The following is a 26,389-nucleotide window of genomic DNA, read 5'->3' on the forward strand; positions in this document are numbered from 1 at the left end:
AACCCATTATCGCCGCTTTAGCGGCAGTTTTCTGCCGCTGAAGCGGCGATAATTATGATGCAGTGCTTGATAATATGGCCCATAGTTTGTAGTTGTCAATCATTAATGGGAGAGCGCAAAACCCTGCTAAGAGAGGGGTTTAACCAACATACCATTTGCACATGTCGGCAAGCAGTAATAGTTGGCTTGCTCGTAGATGTACCATTTTATGGTACATTTTTAGTTTATTGAGGTAGTGAAGGGTAAACTAGCTAAATACGTATAATAAGGATTTATGAGACACACACTGATAGCTAGGGTTCTCTGTCATATAATTCCTCAAGTGGTTTGATTCATGTAAAAAGAAAATGCCGGGTCTTTTAAGTTTTTTAATTTAGTGTAAAGAATTTTGATGGTATTTACAAAATTGGCACATAGCACTTTAAAATCCTTAATGAAGAAAGTGGTCAAAACAGATATAGGCCTGGTAAATAATGGAATAATCTCTGCTTTTTTGATCGCACGTGCTAATTAGGCAGGGCTTATCCATGACTAATATTTAAGATTAGGTTAATAGAGTATGGATTCTAGCAAGCCACGTTGCACTTTGTTGATTGCTGTGCACCGATTGAATTGTGGAATAACCTACAACTGTGTAAATAGGAAATCGAAGGTATAATGGTCCTATTAATTGCAATAAGACTTTATGAAATGTTACAACTGCATATCGTTGTGGTTAAATCCAGTATCTACCTGCAGCTATGAATATATATGAAAGTTTTAACTGTATTTTAAGATGGTTCTTTTAAAATCATATTTATTTATGATCTGTTATATGGTAATGAACTAGAGCGTCAAATTGTACGTTTTAATTAACAGAACAATAAAGTATCATTCATTAATTCACTGATAAGTATCCACAAAATAAGGACACCAGCTTCTTCTGCACCCTACCACTCCGTCCCTTTAGCGAGCACAACACTGTTTATCCACCTCATTGTTCAATTGGCAGCATCCGCAAAACAGACCCCAGAGGGCAGACTGCATAGTCACTTGAGAATTGTATCATTCTCGGCGGAGGAGAGAATACTGAAATCAAATGTCCTTATTTTTTATCAGTGAATCTTGGAACACACATGCAACTCTTGCATGTTGTATTAGGTGAACTGAATGCAATAACAATAAAGTGTGCCTATATTGCAGATATGAAATATCCATTGCTATGGTTCCAGGTCATGATATTATTACTACCTCTCCTCACACATCTGTGTATCCATCTCACACTATGAGGGGCCCGAATGGTAGTATGTATCTGCGACATGTGGGTAGTTATAAATTCCCAAAGGCAATGCACGCTGAACTTTCAAAGCACTTCTAGTCTTGTTCACAGTACTGCTCAGATAAAACACTTTCTCCTATCACCAGACCTTTTTTTCTATCTTACATGTGATGCATTCCATAGACTGCATGGTTTCCTATCTATAGTGCTATCTTCTGATGGCCCCATCCTAAAAAGTCTTTGACCTAAAACCCGTTTCAACAGGAATACAATCATTTCAAAGACTCCTTTTCTCAAAAACAGGTTTTTTGCTACTGGTTTACAATCATCTTATTGGGGTGAGGGATTTGCTGCATCAGCCGAAGCCGTATACATTTTGGGGGGACATGCATTTCCATGTCTTCTGCCCCGTTGTTAGTTTATCAGTGCTTCTATGTGCTGTATGCTGTAAAAGCCTCTTTTATAGGCCCTTTTCAGCTAACCTCTGTTGTCAGAAGACCAGTCTTTTCCTGTCATATTCCTCCTAGTAAATCCATCAAACCTCTGTGCTAGGGCATACAGGGTCATGCACAAATAAGTTTAAGGTATTCCTAGGCAGATATAATTACTTTGACTTCCTTTCTTACATTACAGAAAGACCAGCACAAGCTAGTACACCTAAATTGCGCAACAGAAACTGAGATATATTGAGTCAAGGCAGCCACGGCATTATTATTTTTTTAATTGTAATTGTGTTTATGTATCGCTTAATACCCCTGACAAGGCGTGGAAGCACTTTATGGCGAGTTGCACGCTACTCTGGAACCCAAGTTTAATGGTTATTTACAGTGGTAGTTGTTGGTTATTGTGATTAGTCATGTGCGCTCCCCAAAAAATTGTATGCATTGACTCCAGTTAATTTGTGATAAAGTATCTAAATACCAGTTAGGCATGATCATGAGTAGGGACTATGTGGTTTCAGGTGGATGGTGGGTAAAAGATAGGCTAGTGGAGATTAGGTAATGTTAGGTTACAGGGCTAGGATTTTAAGGAGAGGTTGTAGTCTATGAAATGTTACCATCATGACCCCACTCAATATAACTTTAGGCACTTCCCAGAAGGTCAGTTTTTATGGACAGATGCAGCATTCCATAGAGTCTCCCAGTACCTACAGATTTGTTGAGTGGTTCATCAGTTCTTCATGCATTTCCCCAAGTGTTTTGCATTGGATGTTCCAGCAAACCTTCCTGTCTTGCTGGAAGAATGTAGAAGTCAACACCCTATTGAAGAAACACACAGCGGCTCCAAAAACCCTCAGCAGCTACAGACTAATCTTTCTCCTGCGTTTTCCAGCTAAATTAATCGAGAAAGGCATCAATACCCAGCTTGCAGCCCCCTAGAACTCCATCAACTCCTAGACAGCTCTCAGTCAGGCTTTCGCACAAACCACAGCACGGAGACAGCCCTCGTCGCAGCCACCAATGACATCAGAAGCATACTCAACCGAGGAGAAACTACCACACTCATCCCCCTCGACCTCTCCGCAGCTTTTGATATGGTATCCCACAAGCCACTCATTAAAAAGCTTTAGCACTGGGTATCTGCAGACCAGCTCTCAAGTGGATATCCTCCTTCTTCATGAGTAGAACTCAATGAGTTAGACTTCCCCCCTACACCTTAGAGCCCAGGAAACTCATCTGTGGAGTCCCTCAAGGATTGTCGCTCAGCCCATAATGGGGTGACCCGGTGCCCCTCAGAACCTGGGTGGGCGTATTATATAAATACAATGGTTCTGTCGGGAATTTCTAATTTCTTTTAGAAAGTTCAAAAAATATTCATTACATGTGACAGATATCAGATAAATGAGGAAAAAAGTACACACCAATAAAAAGTTTGCGATTTGGTAATTTAAGGGAATAAAGTATTATGGGCTGTCATAATACATAAGTTCAAAAGAGCAAAATATTGGTGACTTGTGGTGATAAAGTGACATGTGATGATAAATAGTATATGCAATATATTTCAAATGCGGTAAAAGTGAATAAGTAGAATAGAAAGGTACATTATTTCTTGATATGTCTTTATGGTTTTTCACATATGCTACAAGATCCTATGTGAATTACCGCATTTGAAATATATTGTATATACTATTTATCATCACATGTCACATGTCAGTAGGGATGCTCGTCACCTACCCTGAATTGTCAAACATTCAGGCAGGTGTGTTTGGAGGGTAGGTGACCAGTGTCGCTCCCGCCTACGGATAACTCCAGTAACAGTGCGGGCATCCACATGCACTAGCCTATGGAGCATCTCTCCACCGGTACTTAGGTTACAACAGGAGCAGCTTAGCTATTGTGGTTGAGCGACCTAGTAGCTAAACACAGGTGTGGCCTGCCCTGCACTTGTATGTTACTCGACCCCACCTATTACCTTCACATTTTTATTCACATCATTTGGTCCTGATGAGGCGCCATGGTACTGTTTGACCGATCAGGTGCGAAACATGTTGACCTATAGTTACGAAGGCACCTTACGTCCTTCTCAGTAACTCACGACTTCTGTGGTCTTTTAATCTGACAAGGGAACCAACACAATATATTCCCCTGACTTTTTGTTATACCTTAGTCAGTTTTATCTTTCACGCACCCACTTATCACCTACAAAGGACCCTCTTTTCCCTTTTGCACACCCGCACTCATCTGACTGCAGTCTAAACAAAAGATCTCTGCTAAAGCGACCCTTCGGGGGACCGTAGGGCATTACAACGCCGGCCTGGCGAGGAGCAAACACCCGACGATGAAGCATGACATCCTTTGGGGTGTGTGAGGGCATCATGAGACAAGACTAATGCTTGCCTCTAGTCAATGAGTCCTAGACCTAGGATTACCCCCCTTTCCTTTCTCTTTCTGTCGGTAGGTGACTTTGTTTGCTCCCAGCCTTGTAACAGTTACCCCCGTTTTTGATTTACATCTTGAAATAGAAGCACGGGTACTGGACCACAACTAGCTCTCAGTTCCCCCTCTCTTGATATTCATATTAGTTCGACTACATGTTGGCTCACAGTCTCTATGTGGCTCTCTGTTATGAGCAGTTCAGACCCGCCTTCTTTGTAATAAGGCATATTCTGTAGATTTCAGTCGTTTTCTGTTTATATTAACTACAAGGTTTATATTGGTTGCAGAGCCCCAACACAATCCAGCATAATGCAGCACGGGTCATATGTTGTGCACTGTTTACAGTTGTCTTATTATAAGCTAGTTAGAGTGATTAAGCACTAGCTACAGAGTCCCAGATGCTTGCTCATTTTCAAACAATTTAGACGCTCTAGAGCTCCAATCAAGCTCCAGGAATGTGGGCCATGAATTTGAGGGAGCTGCATGAGGCAGTGGGAGAGCCGATGGAGCTAAGGATTACTATGACCGCAACAATTTAGTCAACTAGGACATCCCTCCACTCCGGTGGGCACCATTTGCCTTGCGGGCAAGGCGAGTTGGATGGAGCTGTCAGGGGGCATGCAGTTCTGTCACTCTTATGCAGTGTGATACTGTCTAAGACAAGTTTCAACCATGTCACATATGGTGAGGCATGGAAGGCAGTCTGTTTTTGCAAATACTCTGGTGAGTTGGTCAAATGCTTAATTGTTAGTGGTGTGATGGTGATGACCGTACTGGTGATCGAAAGCAGTCACTAACTTGAGCATGTGTACTGGTGCCTTGCGAGCAATTATTGACTGTTTAAAAGGTTGAATGTGCTTGAATCTTCAATTGATTCCTCACGATTTTTCACGATATGTTCCAAAGAATAGCTTGCCTTTGCTAGATCTCCAGGCAGTTGTAACAAGCAATTCTGAAGAAGAGATGGCATAAGGGGGAGGGTAGCTTCACAGAATCGCCCCCCACTTCTGGAGCCTCTAAAAAGAGTTCTTTCGTAACAGATAATCCCAATAAGACTATTTGACCAATGAAAACATCCTTAGGTATTATGTTATGACATCTTGATAAGAGAAGTGTTGAGTCAATGGAAGTATTTGTTTTTCTTCAAGTGCCTCCAGTCAAACGTGGTTTATTAGCTAAGTAGCAGGGTTTCTTAAAAAGAATCACTTTATAAGCAGCGTGGCAGAATTTGAAATTGAGGAGGTCATGGAGAGGATGAAATTAGAGAGAATCAAGTAAGGGGGAAATATGATCTATTTTTTTTTTGCCTGTAGACCAGACACCCGAGTGAATGGTGGCTTACAGAGGCAATAATACTTCTGGCCAAAGAGTAGTGCATTTCTTCAGGCTGGGTATGAATTTACAGGTCTGAAGTCTTGAGGAAAGATCAACGTGGCTTGATTCTTTGGAAGAAATGTAACTGGAAAGAAGCAGATTCACCAATATTGGATACAGATTTCTGTAAGGATAAATTTGAAGTCAGAGAACCTCGAGATTTTGCTGGTGTAAATCTGCATGTATTTAGTAACATAAAATGTTCAAAATTTCCACAAAGCGAGACTATTCATATTAAATTATATCATGTTTGAAAAATGACTAAAAAAATCTAAAAAGCCCAGAACAAACTCTTACTTATCAGGAGCATATAATAAATGAATAACTACAGTTATAATATGCATATTCCTCTAGACAAACTTCGTTTTTAGGTCTCGCCTGAGCCAGCGCATGCTCGGCTCAGGCGATCGCGCGCACACACACAACTCCCGGGCTATGTGCCTCGCGCGCGGCCAATGCTTGTTCTTTCTTCTCGCTCTCCATTTCTCTGAGTGTTATTCTTTATTTGCTCCCATTTCTTTGCCTCCCTTCTTACGTTCCTTCTCTTTCTTCTTTCTCACTCTATTTTTTCTCTATACCTCTCCCCTGTATTCCGGTTTATTTCTTTTCGCTAATGTTTTAATTATTAGGGGCATATTAACAAGCCAGGCGATAAAATTATCGCCGCTTTAGCGGCAGAAAACGGCCGCTAAAACGGCGATAATGGGCTTCATAATATGCTCTATGGAATTCCAATTGAAGCCCACGTTAAATGTTGTATTCTGAAATAGCTTGCTTCGAGGCCGCTGTGTAAAATACCGATCTTGCTCTCCATTGCACTGCTTCTTTTGCAGGCTTTTATAATCAATTATGTTATGTGAAACAAACGAAACCAATTTTCTGGCAAAATTATTGGTCCTTAGAGGACGCAATAGATCTTTTTCTGCAGGAAATCACATTTTCGCCAAGCCACGTGAGAAGATTTTGCATTGATGCCACACGATGTTCTAAGAAATGAAACCCTTCAGTAAGGAGAAACGTTTATTAACTAGGAAGGCAGTGTCATTGGCACTACTTCATGATGTCACCAGATGCTGGAGTTGGCAAAGTATGATTAATGCGAGACGGTTCAGAGGCTCTCGTCTCCATATTTAGGATAAGAGGTGGACGGGTTTTTGGTCTTATGATAACATATACAATAATACAATCATAGATACCTCCAAAATGTGGCTCAAAGAAGGTCTTTACACCTGTTGTCTACAGTGCCACTAAAATAACACAATTCCATTGGTAGCCTACTCATTCCTGATGTCATGCATCATTTTGATCAGTTAATGAAGATCCCTTTAGTTTTAGTCTATGCCGGCATACGTCCCAATGGAGATAGCTATTATGTTGGTGGCTCTTGCGTTTTTGAAGGTATGTATCATCTTTATGCCTAGTGTCCCGAAACCCATTTAATTCCTATGAAGAGTGCTTCTCAGCTTTATTGAAGGCCTTTGGATATTTGACCGATAACTCCCTCACTGAAAGACTGTCTCTGTCTCAGTTTGCCCGCCCACCCCACATTCAAGACCTGCTCAAAGTGCTACCAAAGGCTTTTGCTGGCCTGAAGACTAGCTCCCTCAGCCATTTGTAATTTTAATTGGATTTCCAAAGTGCTTAATACCCCTGACGAGGCATTTGAACTCTTTACGGTAAGTAGCACGCTAATCCAGATCCCAAGGGTAGTGGTTAGTCCAGTGTTTATTGTGGTTAGTAATGTGATGTAAAAAAAAAGTGTTTAGCACCCTTGCTTACATTGCTGATATGCATCATCTAAATAAACTATACAGAACACATCCAAAAAACCTGTTAGGACTTCATTGATAAATTACTAAAAAAACAGCTGTAGTGTTACAGAATCCAAAGAGCAAGACTTGGTATTCAAATAATCAAAACTTTGTAGAAAATGCAGCTTTCCATTCTTTGCATCTCTGAGTAAGTTATACTAAGTAATACGCTCCCTTTATTTAAAGTTTGATGAAAATCTTTGCATGTCGGTCACATCTAGTAGAATGAGTATCAAATGCAATGGGATATATTTTTTTGATTGGAATCCCATTGATTACTTTATAATCTATATATATTCTTAGATCGACTCCCTTCTCAGGAACAATAAATAATGGGGAGGAGGCACATGGTCGTGATGGTCTTATTAATCTATTGGCTACATTTTCATCCAATCCGATTCTGTGATTCTGTGAGTGCATATACTCAACTACAAGGTATATGTGGTCCAGGCTCTAGAACATTCTTACACTCCTGACTTCAGTACAGAGGTAACACACTTGCTTTTTTTCTTAGCAAATACATGATGGAAAGTTTCCTAGCAAGAAGGCAGGGTAATCGCACAAGTAGCCAATAGGTATCTCCTTTGGGACCTTATAAGTGTTTAGCCGTGCAACAATTGATGTTGTTGCACCAAGGATATTGTGCTGCATAACTAAATACTTATAAGGTCCCAAAAGCGAGCCCTATTGGCTATGCCAATGCTTGTTAATGCATGGGAATTCAATTTGGTTAGGATGGAATAAAAGAAATTCAGCATTTTGTGGTTGGTTGAAGAAAACTGAAAACACCCACTGTCTAGTTATGTAAAGGGTTGCTTTTAAGGTGCAAATTGCATCAGTGGAAGAGTTCCCTCGATAGAGCCAAGTGTTAGCAGCATGCTGATGAATTTAGATTTCCTGCTCTTTTGCAGGCTCCAAAAATGGTTCCATGTTCTATTTTAACACCATGCAAAAGAGGAGCCTTAAAGAACTCCATAAGTTGCTGGCAGCTGAGTGTCGTGTCTACCAGGCCAAATAACGACAGACACCGTGGTCTATGCGTGGACCAGGGTCAGCGGGCTCGATAATTCTCGCCTCGGTGCCTACTCCAGTCAGGGACCACACTCGGCAACTCTGGGCATTAGCTTGCCTCATCTTCACAACGGCCCCCCCAGACCGCCGGGGATGCTTGGTCGCACCTTAGAGATACCCATTAGGGACCATCTCTCAGGGTGAGCCAGGACGGGTTCCCCAGCGGTCGAAGCGCGGAGATACTCCTCCGGGAGTCGATTCTAGCGCTATATAAACCCACAATTAAATTAAATTAAATTATGCACAGGATCTTTATTTGCACGTCTGCTCTCTTCCTTCACCTTTTCCTAACTGCCCGCCGTCCCGTCTAGCTCCTCCCTTTACTCTCCACCCCTCTACTCCGCCCCTCGGACCACTAGACTGTCCTACAACTGTACATCTCCCCCTTTGTTAACAGAACAAAGAAACACTGTGTTACATCTCTTCAATTAACCTTTAGGGCCGTTGAATTGTTTGTCGGGGTCTGAGAGACCGACTGTCTGCCTCATCCCTCGGGGTGCCCCGTTCTCCCCTTTCTGGGCTTGTGACACACTCGGCTCGTTCCTCAATCTGCTCAGTCCTCGGTGTCACTGCTGGGGACCCAAAGGCTTCCTGCAGGGCAGGACTACACTTGTGAAAGTGCAACACATTGCGGGTGATGCGCCTGTTGTCTGATTCCGCGGTCAGCATTGTGCCCTTTTCTCGGATGACGGTCAGGGGTTCCGCCCTGAACCTGCTGTCAGTCTTTCTGCTCTGCTCCTGCTTGACTATCACACAGTCCCCTTTCCGAAGTGAGAGTGACCGTGCACGTCTCCTGCCATCAGCATACGCTTTCATACTGTCTTTGCGGGCTCTGTCTGCGACCCTTACATCCTGATGTATGCGGTTGGGTGATACTGGTCGAAAGGCCCCTTCCCAGGTAGGTATCCTGGTCCGAGCAGGACGTCCTAACATGAGCTTCGCAGGACATTTGCCCGTGGTGGCATGGGGCGTCGTCCGGTATGACCGGAGTACGTCGTTCAGGGCTGTTTGCAGATCTCTTTTGTCTAACGTGGCCTGTTGGAACATTTTCTTGAGAGTGGCCATGAACCTCTCGACCGTACCGTTGGCTTGTGGCCATAGCGGGGTTATCCGCCGGTGTCGAATATCCATGAGTCTCATGAACTCCCCAAACTCCTGACTGTTGAAAGGTGAGCCATTGTCCGTTTTCAGTTCTGTAGGCACACCCCAGGCTGCAAAGACTTCATCTAGCACTGGAATGGTCACGGCTGCGCTGGTAGACGACACAAACTGAGCAATGGGGAAACGCGAGTATTCATCAATCATCACTAGAACATACTTGCCCGATTGCATGGGGCCATAGAAGTCCATGGCTAGCTCGCGCCACACACCCGATGGTAGTGGCGTCATCTGGAGTGGGGCCGGAGGGTCTCCCTGCCCCACCACCTGGCACTGCGGACAGTCTTTCAGGGTGAGTTCTACCATCCTGTCGAGAGAGGGGAACCAGACACGCTCACGAAGGGCCCTCTTGGTCGCAACTACCCCTCGGTGACTTTCATGCGCCAAGTTGATGACTCCTTGGCGCAGTAGACTGGGAATGACGATGCGGTGGTCTCGCAGTAGCAGACCCTCTGAGGTGACAGACAGCTCCTCGCTCACATTCCTGAACGCCTGCAGTTCTTGCCTCGTCACCGGATCACTCCCTTCCTCGGTATCTTCATGCCGCCATCGGTGTGCCTGAACCTTGCGAATCACTCTCTGTAATGTCTCATCTTGCGAGGTGGCTTGTTGGATGACATCCAGGGGGACAGCCGGTGGCCGCGCCTGGTCCACCACAAAGTGAACATATTCTTCAGCAACTGACGGTCTGGAGGATTGGGATGGCTCCGGGTGACGCGACATGTAGTCAGCCGGGTTGGCTGACTTTCCTGGCTTGTGTACAATGGTGTAAGTGTACTCCTGCAACCGAAGTCCCCATCGTTCGATGCGAGGAGGCATTTTAGAGCATGGATTGCCAAAGATGGTGACTAGCGCTTGGTGGTCCGTCACTAGGGTGAAATGCTTCCCATATATGAACACGTGGAAGTGTTCACAGGCCCATACAACCGCGAGGCTTTCCTTCTCCGGTTGTGAGTACGCTTTTTCTGTGTCGGAGAGACTACGGCTGGCGTGGGCCACTATGTGGCGTTGATCAGTGTCCTCGTCGTATTGGGCTAGGATGGCACCTAGACCGACCGGGCTAGCATCTACTGTGATTTCTGTCTTGCGGCTGGGGTTGAAATAGGCCAGGCTCTCGGCGGCTCCGACCGCTTGTTTAATCTCTTGGAAGGCTTGCTCGCACTCAGAGGTCCATTCGAATTTCTGCCCTTGTTTGGTCGGGGTTCGGAGTGGGTGACTTAGTGTGGCATAGTCTTTGATGTACCTTGAGCAGTAGCTCGCCATGCCCAGGAAGGATCTCACATCGCTGACATCCCGCGGGCTTTTGGTGTCGTTTAGCGTGCTCACTTTGTCCGCGTCAGGCTTCATCCCAGCCCCTGAAAAGATGTGCCCGAAGAATTTCAGCTTCGATTGATGCAGTTCACATTTCTCTTTGTTGAGTGTTAGGTTTGCCTCTAGGAGAGCGTGACAGACTCGATCTAAGGCCGTGTCATGGTCTTGGACATTTGCCCCATACACTAGGATGTCGTCACTGTAGTTCAGTGTGTTGGGGATATGGTGAATGGTTTGCCGAATCGCTTCTTGGAATATTTCGGCGGCCGAGGAAATTCCAAAACTCAACCTCTTGTATCTGTACAACCCCAGGTGCGTCGCAAAGGTTGTAATATACCGAGAGCTGTCATGGAGTTCCAGCTCGTGGTACCCTTTATTGAGGTCCAACTTGGAGAATACTCGAGCACCATTCAGCGCGGCAATCATGTCACTTAAGTGTGGGCCTGGGTGACGCTCTCTTTCGATAGCGGTATTGGGCATCCGCATGTCCACACACAGCCGTACCTTCCCCGGAGTCCCTTTCTTTGGGACGATCACTACGGGCGACACCCATGGCGTGGGACCCTCCGTACGTTCAATGATGTCAGCTTGCAGGAGGTCTTGCAGTTCATCCTCCACGGCCTGCTGAAGATGGAATGGCACCTTCCGGGGGTGCTGGGCGACTGGCCGGACCTGTTCATTGATGTGAAGACGTATCTGGTTTCTGTTCATTTTCCCCAGCCCCATGAACAGCTTCGGGAACTTGTGGACAATATCACTGTCATTGCTGACGCGGTATAGGACTTCCACTAGCCGGAGACGTTCGGCCGTCGGCAGACTAAGGAGGCAGTCGGCCTCCGGTCCTTCTATGACGTGTATCACGGCAGGGACAGATGTTGTTTTGTGTCGTAGTGTGGTTGAGAACTTCCCGAGGCACGGAAGTGGCTTCCTGGACATCCAGGTGTAGACACGGACGTGCGCGGGGCTCAGTCGAGGACGGGGGTTCATCTTATTGTATTCAGTCACTGGGAGGTAGTTTAGAGACGCCCCACTGTCCATTAAGAACTTTGTGTTGTGTTCACCGACGCTGATGTCCAGTCGGGGATATTTCTTGAGCTGATCTGGGTCAGCGATCATGTTTGCATACTCCACAGAGTAGTCTCGTTCCTCGGATGTCGATCTGGAGTCCCGCGACAGCGACTTCCTCGACCATCGCGATGTCCGCGACGTCCGCGACTCCCCGCTGGACTGCGAAGACCTTGACGACGACCTCGGGCGGTCACGCACCGCTCGTGCGTGGTGCCGGTGGGAGTCGCCTCGCGACGACTCGGGTCTATCCTTTTCCTTCTCGGGGCGATACTCTCCGCACATGGCCTCAAAGTGGTTGCTTCGGCCACACTTGCGACATTGCTGTCCCATGGCTGGACATGCTCCGGTGTGTGGGAAATCATACCCGCATCTATAGCATCTTCGTGCTGGTGTCTTTCGCACGGGGTCATGGCGCTTGCTTCTCCTCCCTGAGTCTGGCCGTCGACGTCCCGAGTGGCGGCGGCGCGATGGCGGCCGGGTGTGACGTCTGTGCTCTCGGGACCCTCGGCGGGGCCGGCTGGTTCGCACCTGGCATATCTGTTCTCTGCGTTCTGTACTCCCTGCTTCGATGGTCTTGGCCTGTTCCTCAACTTGATCATGCACCCTCGTCATTTCTTCGATCTCGTCGAGGGTGTGACTTTTCTTCAATAACTTCCTCCGAAGGGTCTCGGACAGGCAGCCATCAATGACGCGCAGTCGTATGGCATCATCCGTCGAGAACGCTTCAAAATTACAATGTCGCGCTAGTCTGCGCAGTCGTGTTATGTAGGTATTCATCCTCTCATCTTTTTCTTGGCGCGCCCGCTGGAACACATACCTTTCGTAGTCCACATTTTTCTTATGCAGGAACTTCTTGTCGAGGGCCTCCCGTACCTTGGCGTATGTCCCTGCATCCGCAGCCGGGAGTTCCTTGATCATTTTGCTGATGTATTTTCCCGCTAGGTTGCGAAGCGCGATTATTTGGTCTTCATCACCAGTTACTTTGGAGCCTTTGATGTAGTCTTCAAAGTCTTCAATCCACTCCTCCCAGCGGGGGCCCATGCTGCTCCCGACCACCAGCGCTAGAGGCTCTGGAGGACGCAGGTGAGACAGTCCCATCACGACGGGCTTCGCCTCTTGGCGTGCAGGCGATCCATGCTTCGACATCTTGTGTGGTACTAGTTTGCGGGGTCTCTACAGCTTGTTGGTGCTTACGTTTCTCTTCTTGTTCGCTTGCTCTCGCTCGTGCTTCTTTTTTTTTTTTTTCTATTGCCTTTGCTTGGGTTTGTTTGGCGCCTGACTCCAAGATGGCCGCCCACCTGTTTGCAGGGCTCTGTCCTATGGTGGCCGCCTGGTTTAAAGATGGCCGCCGGGATGATTCTACACGCGGTGCTAGACACGAGGCTGAATCATCCCCCAGATTCCTTCCCTTGCAGAGCGCTGCTGGCAGCTTCACTCACTCGCTCCCTGGGCCTTCCTCCTTCCAGGTGAGCACGCGCAGTTGCTGTCGCTCCCTTGTTTGCACACGCACGAGGCTCCGGCTTCACGCTGGGGGCTCACCTTCGTATGGCGGATTTTCTTCTCTCCGGTCAGCGCTGCTCTCTGACACACGCAGCAGGAGTCAGGCTCGGGGCTGGGCTCTCGCTTTCGTCCCGCTCTCACAGGGCCTTTGATCCCGCACAGGTTCCGGTCGCGTTCCGGAAGGGCCGCTTTCAGGCGTCTCCTCTTGCGCCTCGGCTAGGGTGTAGACCACGGTCTTCTCCGGGTTCAGGGGAGCATCACATGCATCCCACCCTCGTCGCCAGCTGTCGTGTCTACCAGGCCAAATAACGACAGACACCGTGGTCTATGCACAGGATCTTTATTTGCACGTCTGCTCTCTTCCTTCACCTTTTCCTAACTGCCCGCCGTCCCGTCTAGCTCCTCCCTTTACTCTCCACCCCTCTACTCCGCCCCTCGGACCACTAGACTGTCCTACAACTGTACACTGAGTTGTGGAGGTTTCACTTTAAGCAAATTGGGATCTTCCTGTGGGAAAGAAAAATAACCTCTCCAGGTCCTGGCAGCTCACAGACTGCTACTGTGTGTCTTGCTGTTCCGGAACTCTTCACAGGGCCACCCGATGTAGAGAGGTTACATAGTTTGGATATTTTTTGTCTTTTGTCCCTTCACCATAAGTTATAACATGGGAACCAGCCCCTAGAGGCTGTTTTGTGGACGGTCTGGTAGGTGTGTGTCGTCAATTCAAAGCTTTGTCTTTCTATTCATACCCTGCTCTCTCCCTAAAACACTGTCTTCTCCCCGTCTTATCAATCAGTGAAAATGAAGCGTGCGTAGACGTGCCGTCTGCCAAGTTTATCTGGTGCCGCTGCTTCAAAGGCAACTGTAGAAATAAACAGGCCCCGCGGTGCACCTGCTCTCGAGGCATTCTTATCTAGCAGGCAGGCATTGGCTCGCCAACAATGCAAAATATGTTGAATATATCATCAACTGGGGGCTTGTTTGCACTGGCTAACCGACAACCCAGACAGCAAAAACACGGAAATATAACCAACACAAATGCATCTGGTGATTTTAGGCTGATTGTGAACGTTTGAAACTTGTAATTATCAGTGATTAATTTGTAAAAAAAAATAATAATAAGTCTGCCTAGTCTTGATTTCACTTCATGCTTCTTTTTTCCACCACCCGCACTTCTCTCTTACAGGTTCTTTTTCATACCTTCTTTCTCGATCTCTCACTGTTTCCCATCTTTCTCTTCCTTCTCCTTTCTCCCTTCCTCACTCCCGCTCTGGCACTAAATGTGATGTTGAAAAATGAGCCTTGGTCCCCACAAACGAGTGGCAGTGCCCACCGCCCCGCAAATAGCTGCACAAATGAAGCACTGAGTTAAATGCGTTCCGCTACCGTCCACTAATGTAAATGAAACCTCCCAAGATTCCGGTGTGAGGCTCTGTGTGTACCTGAGTGGCGCTGTCCCTCCCTGCAGCACGCACGAGGCCAATTCCTCCTTCACACACTGACTGACGGGTCCTCTCCTCCAGCCTCACCTTTAGTTGTCTGCGCCAGAAACTCCGTGGCAGGTGGATTTTATCTCGTAGACGCCCCCTTACTTCGACGTAGGAAGGTTAAAAAACAGGAGGAGGGAAGCGAGGGAAGACAAAACAAATGTTAGAAGTGTCCTGTCACTGCCTGCCCCCTCCGCAACTGGTGCAATTATTAGCAATGTTGTCTTGCTCCACCCAGGTCGCAAATAAGCCTGCCACGAAACCACCTGGCGAGTTTAAACATGGACTTTGATAAAATTGTGCAAGAAGTTTGCATTTCCTATGAACACCATATGTCAAGTTTGTAACTAGCAGACATGCAGGCAGTTTTATAAAAAAAAAAATTGGAAGGAAATAGGTATTTTTGCATAATCTCCCCCCACGTTTTGGAATGATGCTGCTTGTGCTTTTTACATCTGAAAGTGCTCTGACCCTTAAAACATGTATGTCTAATTGGTTCTCCCACAATTGCAAAAGCTAACTTATTTATATGTTCCTAGTACATGGTACCAGGGGTGCCCAGGGCCTGTAAATTAAAGTGCTCCTCATGGGATGCAGCTCTTATTGTGCCACCACAAGTGTGACAATGCAAAGGATGACTCCCAGCCTGCCGTTACTGGCTGGCAGAGTAGTTTTCGAGCTGCTAACTTGACTTTGCCATTTAAAATTTTGACAAAGTCCAGACCTTCCTTTTTAGGTCGAGGACTACCGGTCTGCCGAAGGCAGAACCGGAAGTCGGAGATTTAATGTTTTCTAGAGTGGCTATTTAGCCCGCCTCTCTTTTAGCTTCTCCTCCATTGGCTGGCTTCCTAAACGGAGGCCAGCCGTTGGAGGAGAGAGCCGTCCCTCCAAATAGGCTCCGTCTTTTTCAGATTCGGGGGCGTGTTCCTTGCTGTTCTTTCCACTTTTTAGCCACGCCCTTTTGAACAGCAGGAACACGCCCCCGAATCCGAAAAAGTTTCGAAGCTTCCATCCGCCATTTTTGAGCAATCACGCGAAGCTCCGAGTGCGTTGCGGCGGCGCCGGGCTCGGGAATCCTGTGCACAGCTCCCAGGTGCAGCCTGCTCCATGCCCGGCTGCCCTGTGCACATCACAGACCGACAGCCTCCTCCCGAGGATCCCGGTGGCTGCGCTCCACCCTCAGCCCGGCCGCTATCTTCCAGTGCCGTCCGCGCCGCGGCACACTAAGCACCTTAGTAAACATCAATTGGCTGCTAATGGCTTAGGGGGAAGACAAGGAAGGAGTGGACATTACTGAAAGGAACCAGGGGACGTGGGGTAGCAGCCTCCGTCAGTGCGATATGAACATTGGTCTGCATGAACAGAAACCACAGCAGCGAATGCTACGTAAAACCGTAGACTGGAAGCAATCGATATAGGGAGCGGAATGGAGTGTAAAAGTCGCTTCAAATGCTATGTTTACCGCTTGGGATGCGCGGGGGAAGGGCAGAGGTAGTTGTCTGTCATACTATGTATTTAGTGCTGGTTTCCGTGTCTTCTTTAAGTTTATAACACCGGCATTACCAAATGACGTAAAACAATAATTTTAGAGCTATTAAAAGCTTTTTGGGGAGTAATCTGCAGTTCGTTTAATCCGCAGGCGCGTTCACAGGAAAATCGCAACTAAATGAAAGCGGTCCCAGGAGACTGAAACCCGGAGTTTGCTTTGCCAGAATTGAAATCCGCGACACCCAGTCTCTAGAGTGAATAAACGCGTCGCTGAGTTTCCTCACTCGCTAGATGCAAGGATGTGAGGGCGGGAGTTATCGCCCCTTCACTTAATAAATGGAAATGTGACACTTCCTTGCTCGGTGTGTGTGTGTGTGTGTTCTGTTCTGTTTCTAAGAGCTGCTGACTTTGGCATATAATTGACACGAGAAACGGGGATGAGGTGCCCAAGAGCACACAGTTTGGTCAGTATGATGGGGAAGTAGAGATTTGGGTCCAGGTCTCGTGTTTGTGTGGTTTGCCCTAGCCTGTGCCCTTCTCAGCGGTGTTCACCTGTCGAGTCTGCGATCTGATAAAGTGAGCTCTTATGAGCGCCAGGGACACCCCGCCATTACACACACTAGACACGGAAGGTCACAAGCGATCCGTACTTGCCATGTGTGTTTGAGTACCCGCATAACACACTTGCAAGCCCCAGAAACTTAGCAAAGGCCCACGCAGGATGTGCAACCAAAGTCAGTCGTGTGCTCTCGTTTCACAAATCACTGTTAACAGATCACTTTGACCAGCTGCTTTTAGTGAAGTAACGGAATACTACAAGTCCCAGAATGCACTGATTAATGACATGAAAGCCGATGTCTCAAGGCATGGTGTCAAGTTGGCAACTCTTCCAAACCTCAGAAAACAGCATACATGGCTCCCAAGAGCTGCTGCTGGCAGCGTTGAGAGGGGGAGGGCTTCCTTGCAGTCACACCTTCATGACAATGGGGAGGGGGTGGAAATGGGAAGGGGTGTTTAACAATGACCTGTCACAGGCAGGAGCCGCGGGATTAGCTTGAAGTCCCGTGAAGAGGCCTGGCTGCTGAGGCCCCGGGAGGCAGGATGACAGATGGGGGAGGTGTGTGCCCACAGGCCGAGGCATGCCCCCCCCCCCTTCCAGGGAAAGGTAATGCAAAAGGCTCTCTTCACCCCCAAGGCCCTCCCAAGGATGGGTCGTATAGCCAAGCGCCGCAGCTTTCTACTCGGCACCCCATTTATTTCACCACAACTTGAGCAAAGCGAGATAAAGTAGAAAATATATATATATATATATATTGTTTGCATGTATCCGGAGAAGCCTCCCCAGCCGAACGGGCTGATGGGCTCAGCGGACACTGGGACTGTGTGTGACCCCATTGTCACAGCAGGGCCGCTCGGGCTTTCATCCTCCTGAGGCTGATCAAATGAATACGTTTGAGGTGTAATAAACATCTGTTATACTGTGCCAAGAAACCCTCAGGTGCACGTTAGAAAAACACTCTATGTGAGACCCCACGTCAACCCCGGAAGAATGCACTCACGGGGAGGGGGTGCGCAGGCCCGTGTCCAGCGCCTCCAGTCCTTGCTTTCAAGCACCCTTCTCGCCGCATGCTGTGCCAAGCTAAAAACTAGAATTAAAGGCCTCTGTGCGAGGCTGCAGATAAGGTTTTGAAAGGGGAGGATTTAATTCCTTACTTTTGGAAACTGACAGTAAAATGTTTTCTTAAGGATTAAATACCTCAAACCTCATTCCAAAGGGGAGCTTTTTTAAATGAGTAACGTTGACAAATGTGTGTTTAATTGATCAACCATGACTCTCCATTTCATGTAATCCATACTTCTTAGCTGGCACTTCAAGTAAATGAAAGAATTCATTTTTCACGTATAAAAAAAATAACCTTGTGATCGGACACGCAATAATAGCGTGTTTTTATGTTTTTGCAGCTGCCCGCGGCTTACGCCTCCATCTTCTCTGCTTTGGTCACTACGGCAGTGCTGGTGGTGAATTGAGAAGAACTCTCTGTATCTCCTTCACTCACATTTCTTTTCTTTTTGTGTTCATTTGTTAGACCTGGGCATTATTGGATGTACCCACAGTAGTGCTTTAAATTGGCGCACCTATTGAAATGCTGTCCATTTTAAACACAGACCATTACTGTTTCAAAAACACAGGGCCTGACGCCAGGGTTCTCAGTCACAAAACTGTCAGTGGGCATGAAGGTACCCATTATATATTGTAATTGTAAATATCCAGTTTTGGACAAACGGCAACCAAGCATTTAGTCTAATTCTAAGCGCTCACAATCGTTAAAGGCCCAAGATCACACAACCTGATCTCCCGTATACATGTCCACACACACACTGCATCTCTTGCCTGTTTGTGCTGCTGCCTTTTGGTTGGATGTGTTACCTGTTACCTGTTACCTGTTATTGTGTTACGTTCAGATATATTTTTTGTACATAGTTTTATATAGCGCAAACTTGACCCGAATCGGGTTTCAGAGCGCTTTACATAGCACCAGTTGCATTACATGAGGACACATTCATTTTTGTCTCTGGGAGATTAAGTGATTTGCCCAGAATCACAGGATGTTCTGCGTCATTGCCAAGACTCGAACCCAGATTCGAGGTCGGACGCCCTAGCCAACGCTTTATAGGGCGCTACAAGCAGCACTAGTGCCATTTCTAAGCACTGTAAATGAAAGATGTCACTATTCTGTATTGCAATACATTTAAAGTTGAAAGGATGAGTCTGCCTTCCCAGATTCGAACTCTTGATCTTCAGAACACCGCATTTGTCAGCAGGGAGCGCTAAGCTCACCGAGCCTTCCTGCAGGCTTTTTTGCAAAGATGTTGTGTATTGTGGTGATGTTATGATGGTCCAGATTTGTCACGAGATATCGTGCTATTTGTGTATTTGAGTTAAAAAAAAAATCTTTGACAGTTGGTGTGGCACTGGCACGCGGTGAAACCATTGAGAGCATATGAGTCCTTCAGTTTGTGAGCGTTCCATATATAGGAGGCGCGTGGCTTCTAGACTCCTACACAGCCGTACTGCAGACCGTGAGCATTGTATCGCAGTGTGTGATCTGCAATATTTGCCACACACACATGCAGTGGATCACACATGCGGTGGAAGCTCTTTTGATCCTATTGGAATATAGGATGCACAACCCAGGGTGTCAAGCGCAGGCCCGATCCACTGTATAGTTTCTGGATAATGTAATATGCAGGAGTTCAATATAGATTGTATATTATACGTTAGTGCTAGGTTTCCAGAGCCTGTGTTGACGGTGTTATATAGTCATTCTAGAAAAAAATTCGGGAATGTGCGTTTCATCTTCACGTGAAACACCGTTCTGGGTGCCAGTGGGCTGGGGCTGTACTCCAGGGGTGCCCTTTTACAGGTGACCATCAAGGGACGCTGACGAGCCCACCCTTTGGACTCAATTGGCTGTTGCGGAAATCCATTATAACGGTGGAATGTTCACATAAACAAATAGATGGATGCCACGCCGTGCCAACTGTGCCCACCCCAGCAGTGTGGATGACTCCACGTCCGTGGCATTCAGTTTGTGAAGTGTGTTTGTATAGCGGGCCGATCTTGCAGGCACCCAGCATTGGCACCGGATTCGCCAGGATAGGATTTCACGTACCAGTTTATCCTTTGGGGAAAAAAAGCTTTTAAACTATCACCCTGCAGACACAACATCGGCAGTCAGCACAGCTTCCCTCTGGTGTTTAATCATTCATTCATTCAAATGAGGGGAAGATGCCCAGGATACAATACGCCCCTAACCTGCGCATGCCCTGCTAAATCTGGAAGGCAGGAGTAAATCAAGTGCGCGCCCGTCTCACCCCCTCAGAGAGGAGTAAGTGCACGTCTGCCTAACCCCCACCCCCTTGAAGAGGAGTGCATGCCCGTCTCATCCCCCCTCAGAGAGAAGTAAGGGTAAGTGTACGCCCGTTTTACCCCCTCAGATAGGAGTAAGTACACTCCTGGTACATTTGATCCCCTCAGCAAAGAGTAACTGCGCGTCTGCCTCACCCCCTCGAAGAGGAGTAAGTGCATGTTAGTCTCATTCCCCCAGACAGGAGTAAGTGCAGCCTGCTGCTGCGCTCCCGTCTCACCAGAACACTCAGATAAGCATGTCGGTGCTTGGGTGCGGCGTGGGATATGCTGGGCGAATGGGAGTGAGGTGGAGCTACAATAACAAAGGACGTCACAACGCAATCTGACAGGGAAAGGTTAGTGGGAGGGGGTGAGAACTGATTATTTGGAAGGGTGGCAAATTATACTGTTAGCACGCTGCTTTTTGTTTCCCACAGCTATTCTCTTTGTATTGGTTTTATTTTTCAATGCACTGAAAAAGAGGCAGCACAACTGATGGGAGAGGTTTGTGTATTTCCAAAACCCCGTGTTATCTATCGTTCTGTTTTACATATGACCACAGTTGCCTTATTTCACTAGAACACTTTTATTAAATAGCGATATGACCGCACTGTACAGTATGAAAAGGTACACGTAATACATTTCAAAAGTATGCGTACTGGGGTTGCAGCAATGGCTACAAAGCACAGCATCCAGGTGTACGCATATTATGCACGGGCAGCCAGTACACCCTGTCTGCTGAGCCTCATCGCTCCAGATGTACTCATGAACTGATATTAAAATCTGTGGGCTTCATACTACACTCAAGTCATTCTGAAAGATAAGATGAGCAATTAGTAGCTGGCATATATTCATAGTGAATAATAGGTTAGTTGTAAAATGTAATATCCAACGTGAAATAGGATTGAGTCCAATCACAAGAAAGGCCAGTCACAACATCACTCTATGCTTATATATCACTACCTCACAACATCCCTCTCCCTCACTACCTCACTCTTTCACTACCTCACTCTCTCTATCTCACTACCTCACTCTCTATCTACCTCACTCTCTATCTCACTACCTCACTCTCTATCTACCTCACTCTCCCTCACTACCTCACTCTTTCACTACCTCACTCTCTCTATCTCACTACCTCACTCTCTATCTACCTCACTCTCCATCACTACCTCACTCTTTCACTACCTCACTCTTTCACTACCTCACTCTCTCTATCTCACTACCTCACTCTCTATCTACCTCACTCTCTATCTCACTACCTCACTCTCTAGCAACCTCACTCTCTCTTACTACCTCACTCTCTATTTCAATATCTCTCTCTCTCTCTCTCTCTCTCTCTCTCTCTCTATCTCACTACCTCACTCTCTCTCTCTGCTAATGCAATAGGTATCACATATGCAAAAAAAAAGCTAATGCCAATAGAAATGACAATGCCATTTATTTAGGGATACAATAATGATAAAAAAATTATGAGCAATACCAATAGCTCTACCTATAATATTGCCGAGACCATTGCATTGTAAATGCTTGTTTAATAGATGGAAGTCACACCTAAGGCAGGCCCTAGGGTTAGGTGCTGTATATTAATAAATAGAACATGTGCTTTTACATGTTCCAATAGTAGACCCCAAATTGTTGTTTTTAACTGTAGAAAGGCTAGTAGCCAGTCACAACAAGAGGGGACCAAGAGCGCATGAAGGTCCAGCATACATGCTCCTGGATACATCGAATCAATTAAAGGTATGCAGTTCCTGAGGGGGGTGGGGTGGAAGGTATCAGGTTAGGCATCTATTTTAAGGTACAGCAATTTTGGGTACTGAGTGTTTGGATCCCGTAAATTTCACTATCGGTCCCAAACACTGTGTAGATTAGATTTACCCGGTCCTGTCAAATTGCTCACTGATCATTATTGACTCAATGATGGCAAGAAACATGTCGACCTTTTAAACTGCCTTTGTGCCACCACAGGTCATTGCCTCTACTGGTGGCCACCACATTTCTTAAATGGACAAGCAAACTTCTGAACAAAATTCTTTCCAGAGATTTGCTTAGTCTATTTTAAGTCAATATTCACTATACACTTACACCAACCTTCACCAATCTTCACCTAGAGCCCTACACTTGCACTTAACAGATGGCATTGGGACAAAAGATCTCAGATAAAAAACTCCCCTGGAGGGTGCCCATAGGGCATTGCAGCACCGGCCAGGCGAGGAGCAAGCCCGATGATGAAGCATGACACCCATATGGGTGTGTGAGGGTCCTAGTTCCAAAAGGAACCACCCCCGCCTTTGGTTCCTATATGTCTGACTTGATACCCCCTTCTCAGGAACTAAATACCTTTAATTGATTAAAGAAAGGCTAGTAGCCCCACTGGTGAGTACAGGGTTACATGCTGACCACTCAGCTAAATTAACTTCTGAATGGGATTACTAAAGTTGGTACTCCAAGGTATTAAAAGAAGTGTTGCATTAAACTTGACTTGATGCCCACGTCGAATTTAATGTAACTTTCACGTAAATGGAAACTTTAGAGAGTTGACACTCTGTTGCCCAAAGTTTCCAGTGCCTGTTTATGGTTGCTGCCCAAGGGACAGCCTTCTGTCCTCCTGGGGGATGGTGTGAATGACTCTCAGGGAGAAACGTAATTGGCCTGCTATTGGAAGATGTGCAGCAGCCTGTCCTTAAGGGTGAAGGGGGCCATGCCCCCCATCATTTTTCCGACATAAAGAGTGACTGTCAGGGTAAGGGAAGGTCAGCCTGACAGACAATCTTTCTGTTCAGGTCAGTCTGTCAAGGGCTATACATTTGCAGGCGCCTGGCTGTCTGACCTGACCTTTCCCTGGCTGAAGATGTCACATCACCTGTGGGAGTGACCTCTGCAGCCTGACAAAGTGCGTGGAGGACCTCCTCCTCAGGGTGAGGCAGAATGCCATTAATGGCCTTGGACCTGAGAACTTCAGTTTTAAGCCCTGAAGTCCCCAGGGCTGAGTGTCTATCACTAACACCTCATCACAGAGCTGGATGTAGTCAACAACTCTTAATGAATGACCTTATCATACTCTCTGACAAGGTAGGGATTGTCTCCTCCTCTCATTGGCTGATCTTAGGAGGAGGCAGTTCCAGCCATCCTGTAACCTATGAGGCTTCCCTCCAGAGATGCTGCAATATATAAGTGTTATAATTGTATTTAATGTTTGGTGCATGCATGCGTGTCTGTATGTATGAATGTACGTGTATATGTGAGTGCGTGATGTGAGTGTATGGTGCGTGCGTGTGAATCAGTAATGATAAATCCTCAGTACTATTACTATTTTCGAAACACCACTTTTAGAAAGTGGATATTTCTCTGCTCTAATAGCTCTGTGTGCCTGCAGCCTGACTCCAACACACGCCTGGGGTGGGTGACGGCTACAGTTTGCTATTCCCTCTAGGCAGCCACAAACACCGGAAGGTTAGGTGTGTCTGAGTACTCATCTGCAATTCAATTTGATGGCTCTTCCTGGGCAGGAAGGGAGATAGGGACTGACACACAAGAATAGGCAGTGCCCTGTCCTCACACAAAGGACTAATTACACCCTTCTGAGAGTCTGGAGCCAGGGATGGGAAAAAAGACTTCTGTGCACTTCAAGGACACTTCTTTGAAGTCACCCCCACTTCAAAGACACAACTGGGTATAAATACTGGGGGTCTGACCCCACCAAAAGAGACACTTCTAGACCTACAACTGGACTCTTTCAGTAGAACTGCTGCACTACATCAAGGACTGACAGTCTGCTGGACTGCTGACCTGGAAAGCCTGCTTTTCTCTCACGCTGCCCTGCTTCCTGCTGCTCTCATTGCCCTGCTGAGGAGAGTTGGAATCTGCCTTGCACCAAACTGATCTTCAAGGGTTTGTTGGCGTGCCTTCTTTTGCTTGAGACTCAAACTGCTCCTGTACCTGGTTCACTGGAAGTGGACCCATACACTTGTACCAAAGACATCGTCGCATCCCCAGCCTAAGTGTAGCAGGACCGGCGAATAGATCCTGTTTCCAGAGTAGAATTGATGCATCGCACTTGGAACTACCACATCGCATTCATCGTCCCTGCAGCGTGGATTAATCCGGAGCATCGTCTGCGGAACTTCCGTACTCTGAACTGACAAAATGTTCAAGGGACCCAAATCATCACCGCCACTGCGCATCACCTCAACTGTGGGCTAGAAATCAACGCATCACTCATCTGCACCCCGCATCTCACAGTTGGGACCAAGGGTCAAGGTACTTAGTTCACTGGGTCTGGTGCTGACTCCACTGCAACAGCAAGCTTTGAGACTAAAGTCCTAAAACCACGGAATGAGAAGATTCCTGTTGGTGAGGGACCTTGGAATGTTGCTGGACTTGTGCTGTTCCTGCACTGAGCTCTAACACTGAGAGTCAGAGGAGGTGGGGTAGTCAGCCTGCACTATTGTGAGCTGGGAGCAGGCTTCTTTAGTGTTCTAATCCACCAGGTAACTTGAGCCACATGGATTCGAACATTGATTGTGTGTCCCACAGCTAAAGCTCTAGTGGGGTTACATAATCCAGTGGTTATGGAATGGCTTATGGGTAACAAAATACAGATATTACATATTACATAATATCCATATATGGTCTGGCCTACAGGTCACAGAAGCAGGAAAACGGCTTGCATCATATTACAGATTTACTTGTTTTAGAAATATATTGCTGAATAACATTTCATATGACCCACCATACTTAGGGCTGAAAATCAGTCAGGAACATGACTGGGACACGCTGAAGTGTCTTAGTGCCACTATCAATATTGTTAAAGGGATAGAACAATTTGAGTGCTTTGTATAAGAAAATAGAAGACACGCAAATCCAGATGTGAATGTGATAATAAATGGTTACGTACTATTTATGATCTACTTGTGTATATCCCCTTTTATGAATTTTTATGATTATGTACTTTTATGGTCCATGAGACCGAAATAAAGTTATGGAATGGATAATAAATGTGAAGGAGAAAAAAAACAAAAGATATGTTGAGAATAGATACTCTGAAAAAAGGAATACAAACCTCCAGCCGGTGCTGCTGGTGTCAAAGGAGGTAGACTAAGTCCCTCATAGCCCAAATCCTAATGTTGATCTCAATGCGATAGAATAAATTATAAGCAAAATTGATCTTCTACTGAAGTTATCCAGATTGATTGGAAGGATGTTTCCATAGCGGCTGATTTTTGCTCATGGTATACAATTGTATGGAAGTCTCTGGTTGATAAAGTTTGGAAAGACAGGAAATTACATACCACAGGCATACAACCTGGGGGGTACTCTGCCACAATATACATACTTTAGGTGTCATCTGGGTGGATATATATTTTCATGGTAGGAATGCAAAAGGCAATATAATAAAGGCGAGTCAATTCTCAATTAGTTTCAACAGGAAGAGACGGGGATAAAACTAGATCATTATTATTATTATTATTATTATTTATTTTTGTAGAGCGCATAGTCACCAAGAGGTATCCCAGCGCTAGGAACCCTAATTCTACAGTTCAGCTTCATAGGGCTGCCCCCCTTTTTGACTGCTGTCAACAAAACATAGAAGGTCCTGAAATGGTGCATAATTTTGATGTGCTTTTGGAAAGTGACACGAGTAATGCTTTTATTGCCCAGTCAATCAATATGTCCCCAACAGCTTGAAAATTCATTTTGAAGAAGTCTTTATTGAAAGGTTAAGTACATTTCAAAGGAAACAATGTATAATTTACAATGCCTATAAATCATGTATGAGGAATGTTCCTTTCATGTATAAAAAGAAAGTGAAGAAAATATTGAGTGGCTTATGTAAGAAGATGATTCGAGAACCCATAAAGTCATGAAGTCATCATTAAGTGTCTCTGCAGTTGCTATTTCATTCAAAAGATCTGGTGATCTAAGGTTACATAGCAGTAGCCCTGTGGAGTTTAAATAAGGCAATTTGGTAGACTGTCATGCTTTATGAAATTTACATGAGATAGTCTAAACACTTACTTGCACTACCATATTTTCAACTCTGGGTTTGTCCAGTACCTATCACCAGGTAGTTCTAG

The 26,389-nt window shown here is 46.2% G+C and overlaps 1 protein-coding gene across 1 annotated transcript in view; it reads right to left on the reverse strand.

The window, feature by feature from the left end:
• Window positions 1-26,389, reverse strand: part of LOC146833841 (uncharacterized) — a 750,859-nt gene that overhangs the window by 364,129 nt on the left and 360,341 nt on the right. Inside the window, exon 23 of the mRNA XM_085599920.1 lies at window positions 14,870-14,951. Coding sequence (XP_085456046.1) covers window positions 14,870-14,951 — 82 coding nt within the window. The remainder of the gene's footprint in view (window positions 1-14,869; window positions 14,952-26,389) is intronic.

Source organism: Triturus cristatus, chromosome 4_2, assembly GCF_964204655.1.
Source record: "Triturus cristatus chromosome 4_2, aTriCri1.1, whole genome shotgun sequence".
Lineage (NCBI taxonomy): Eukaryota > Metazoa > Chordata > Amphibia > Caudata > Salamandridae > Triturus > Triturus cristatus.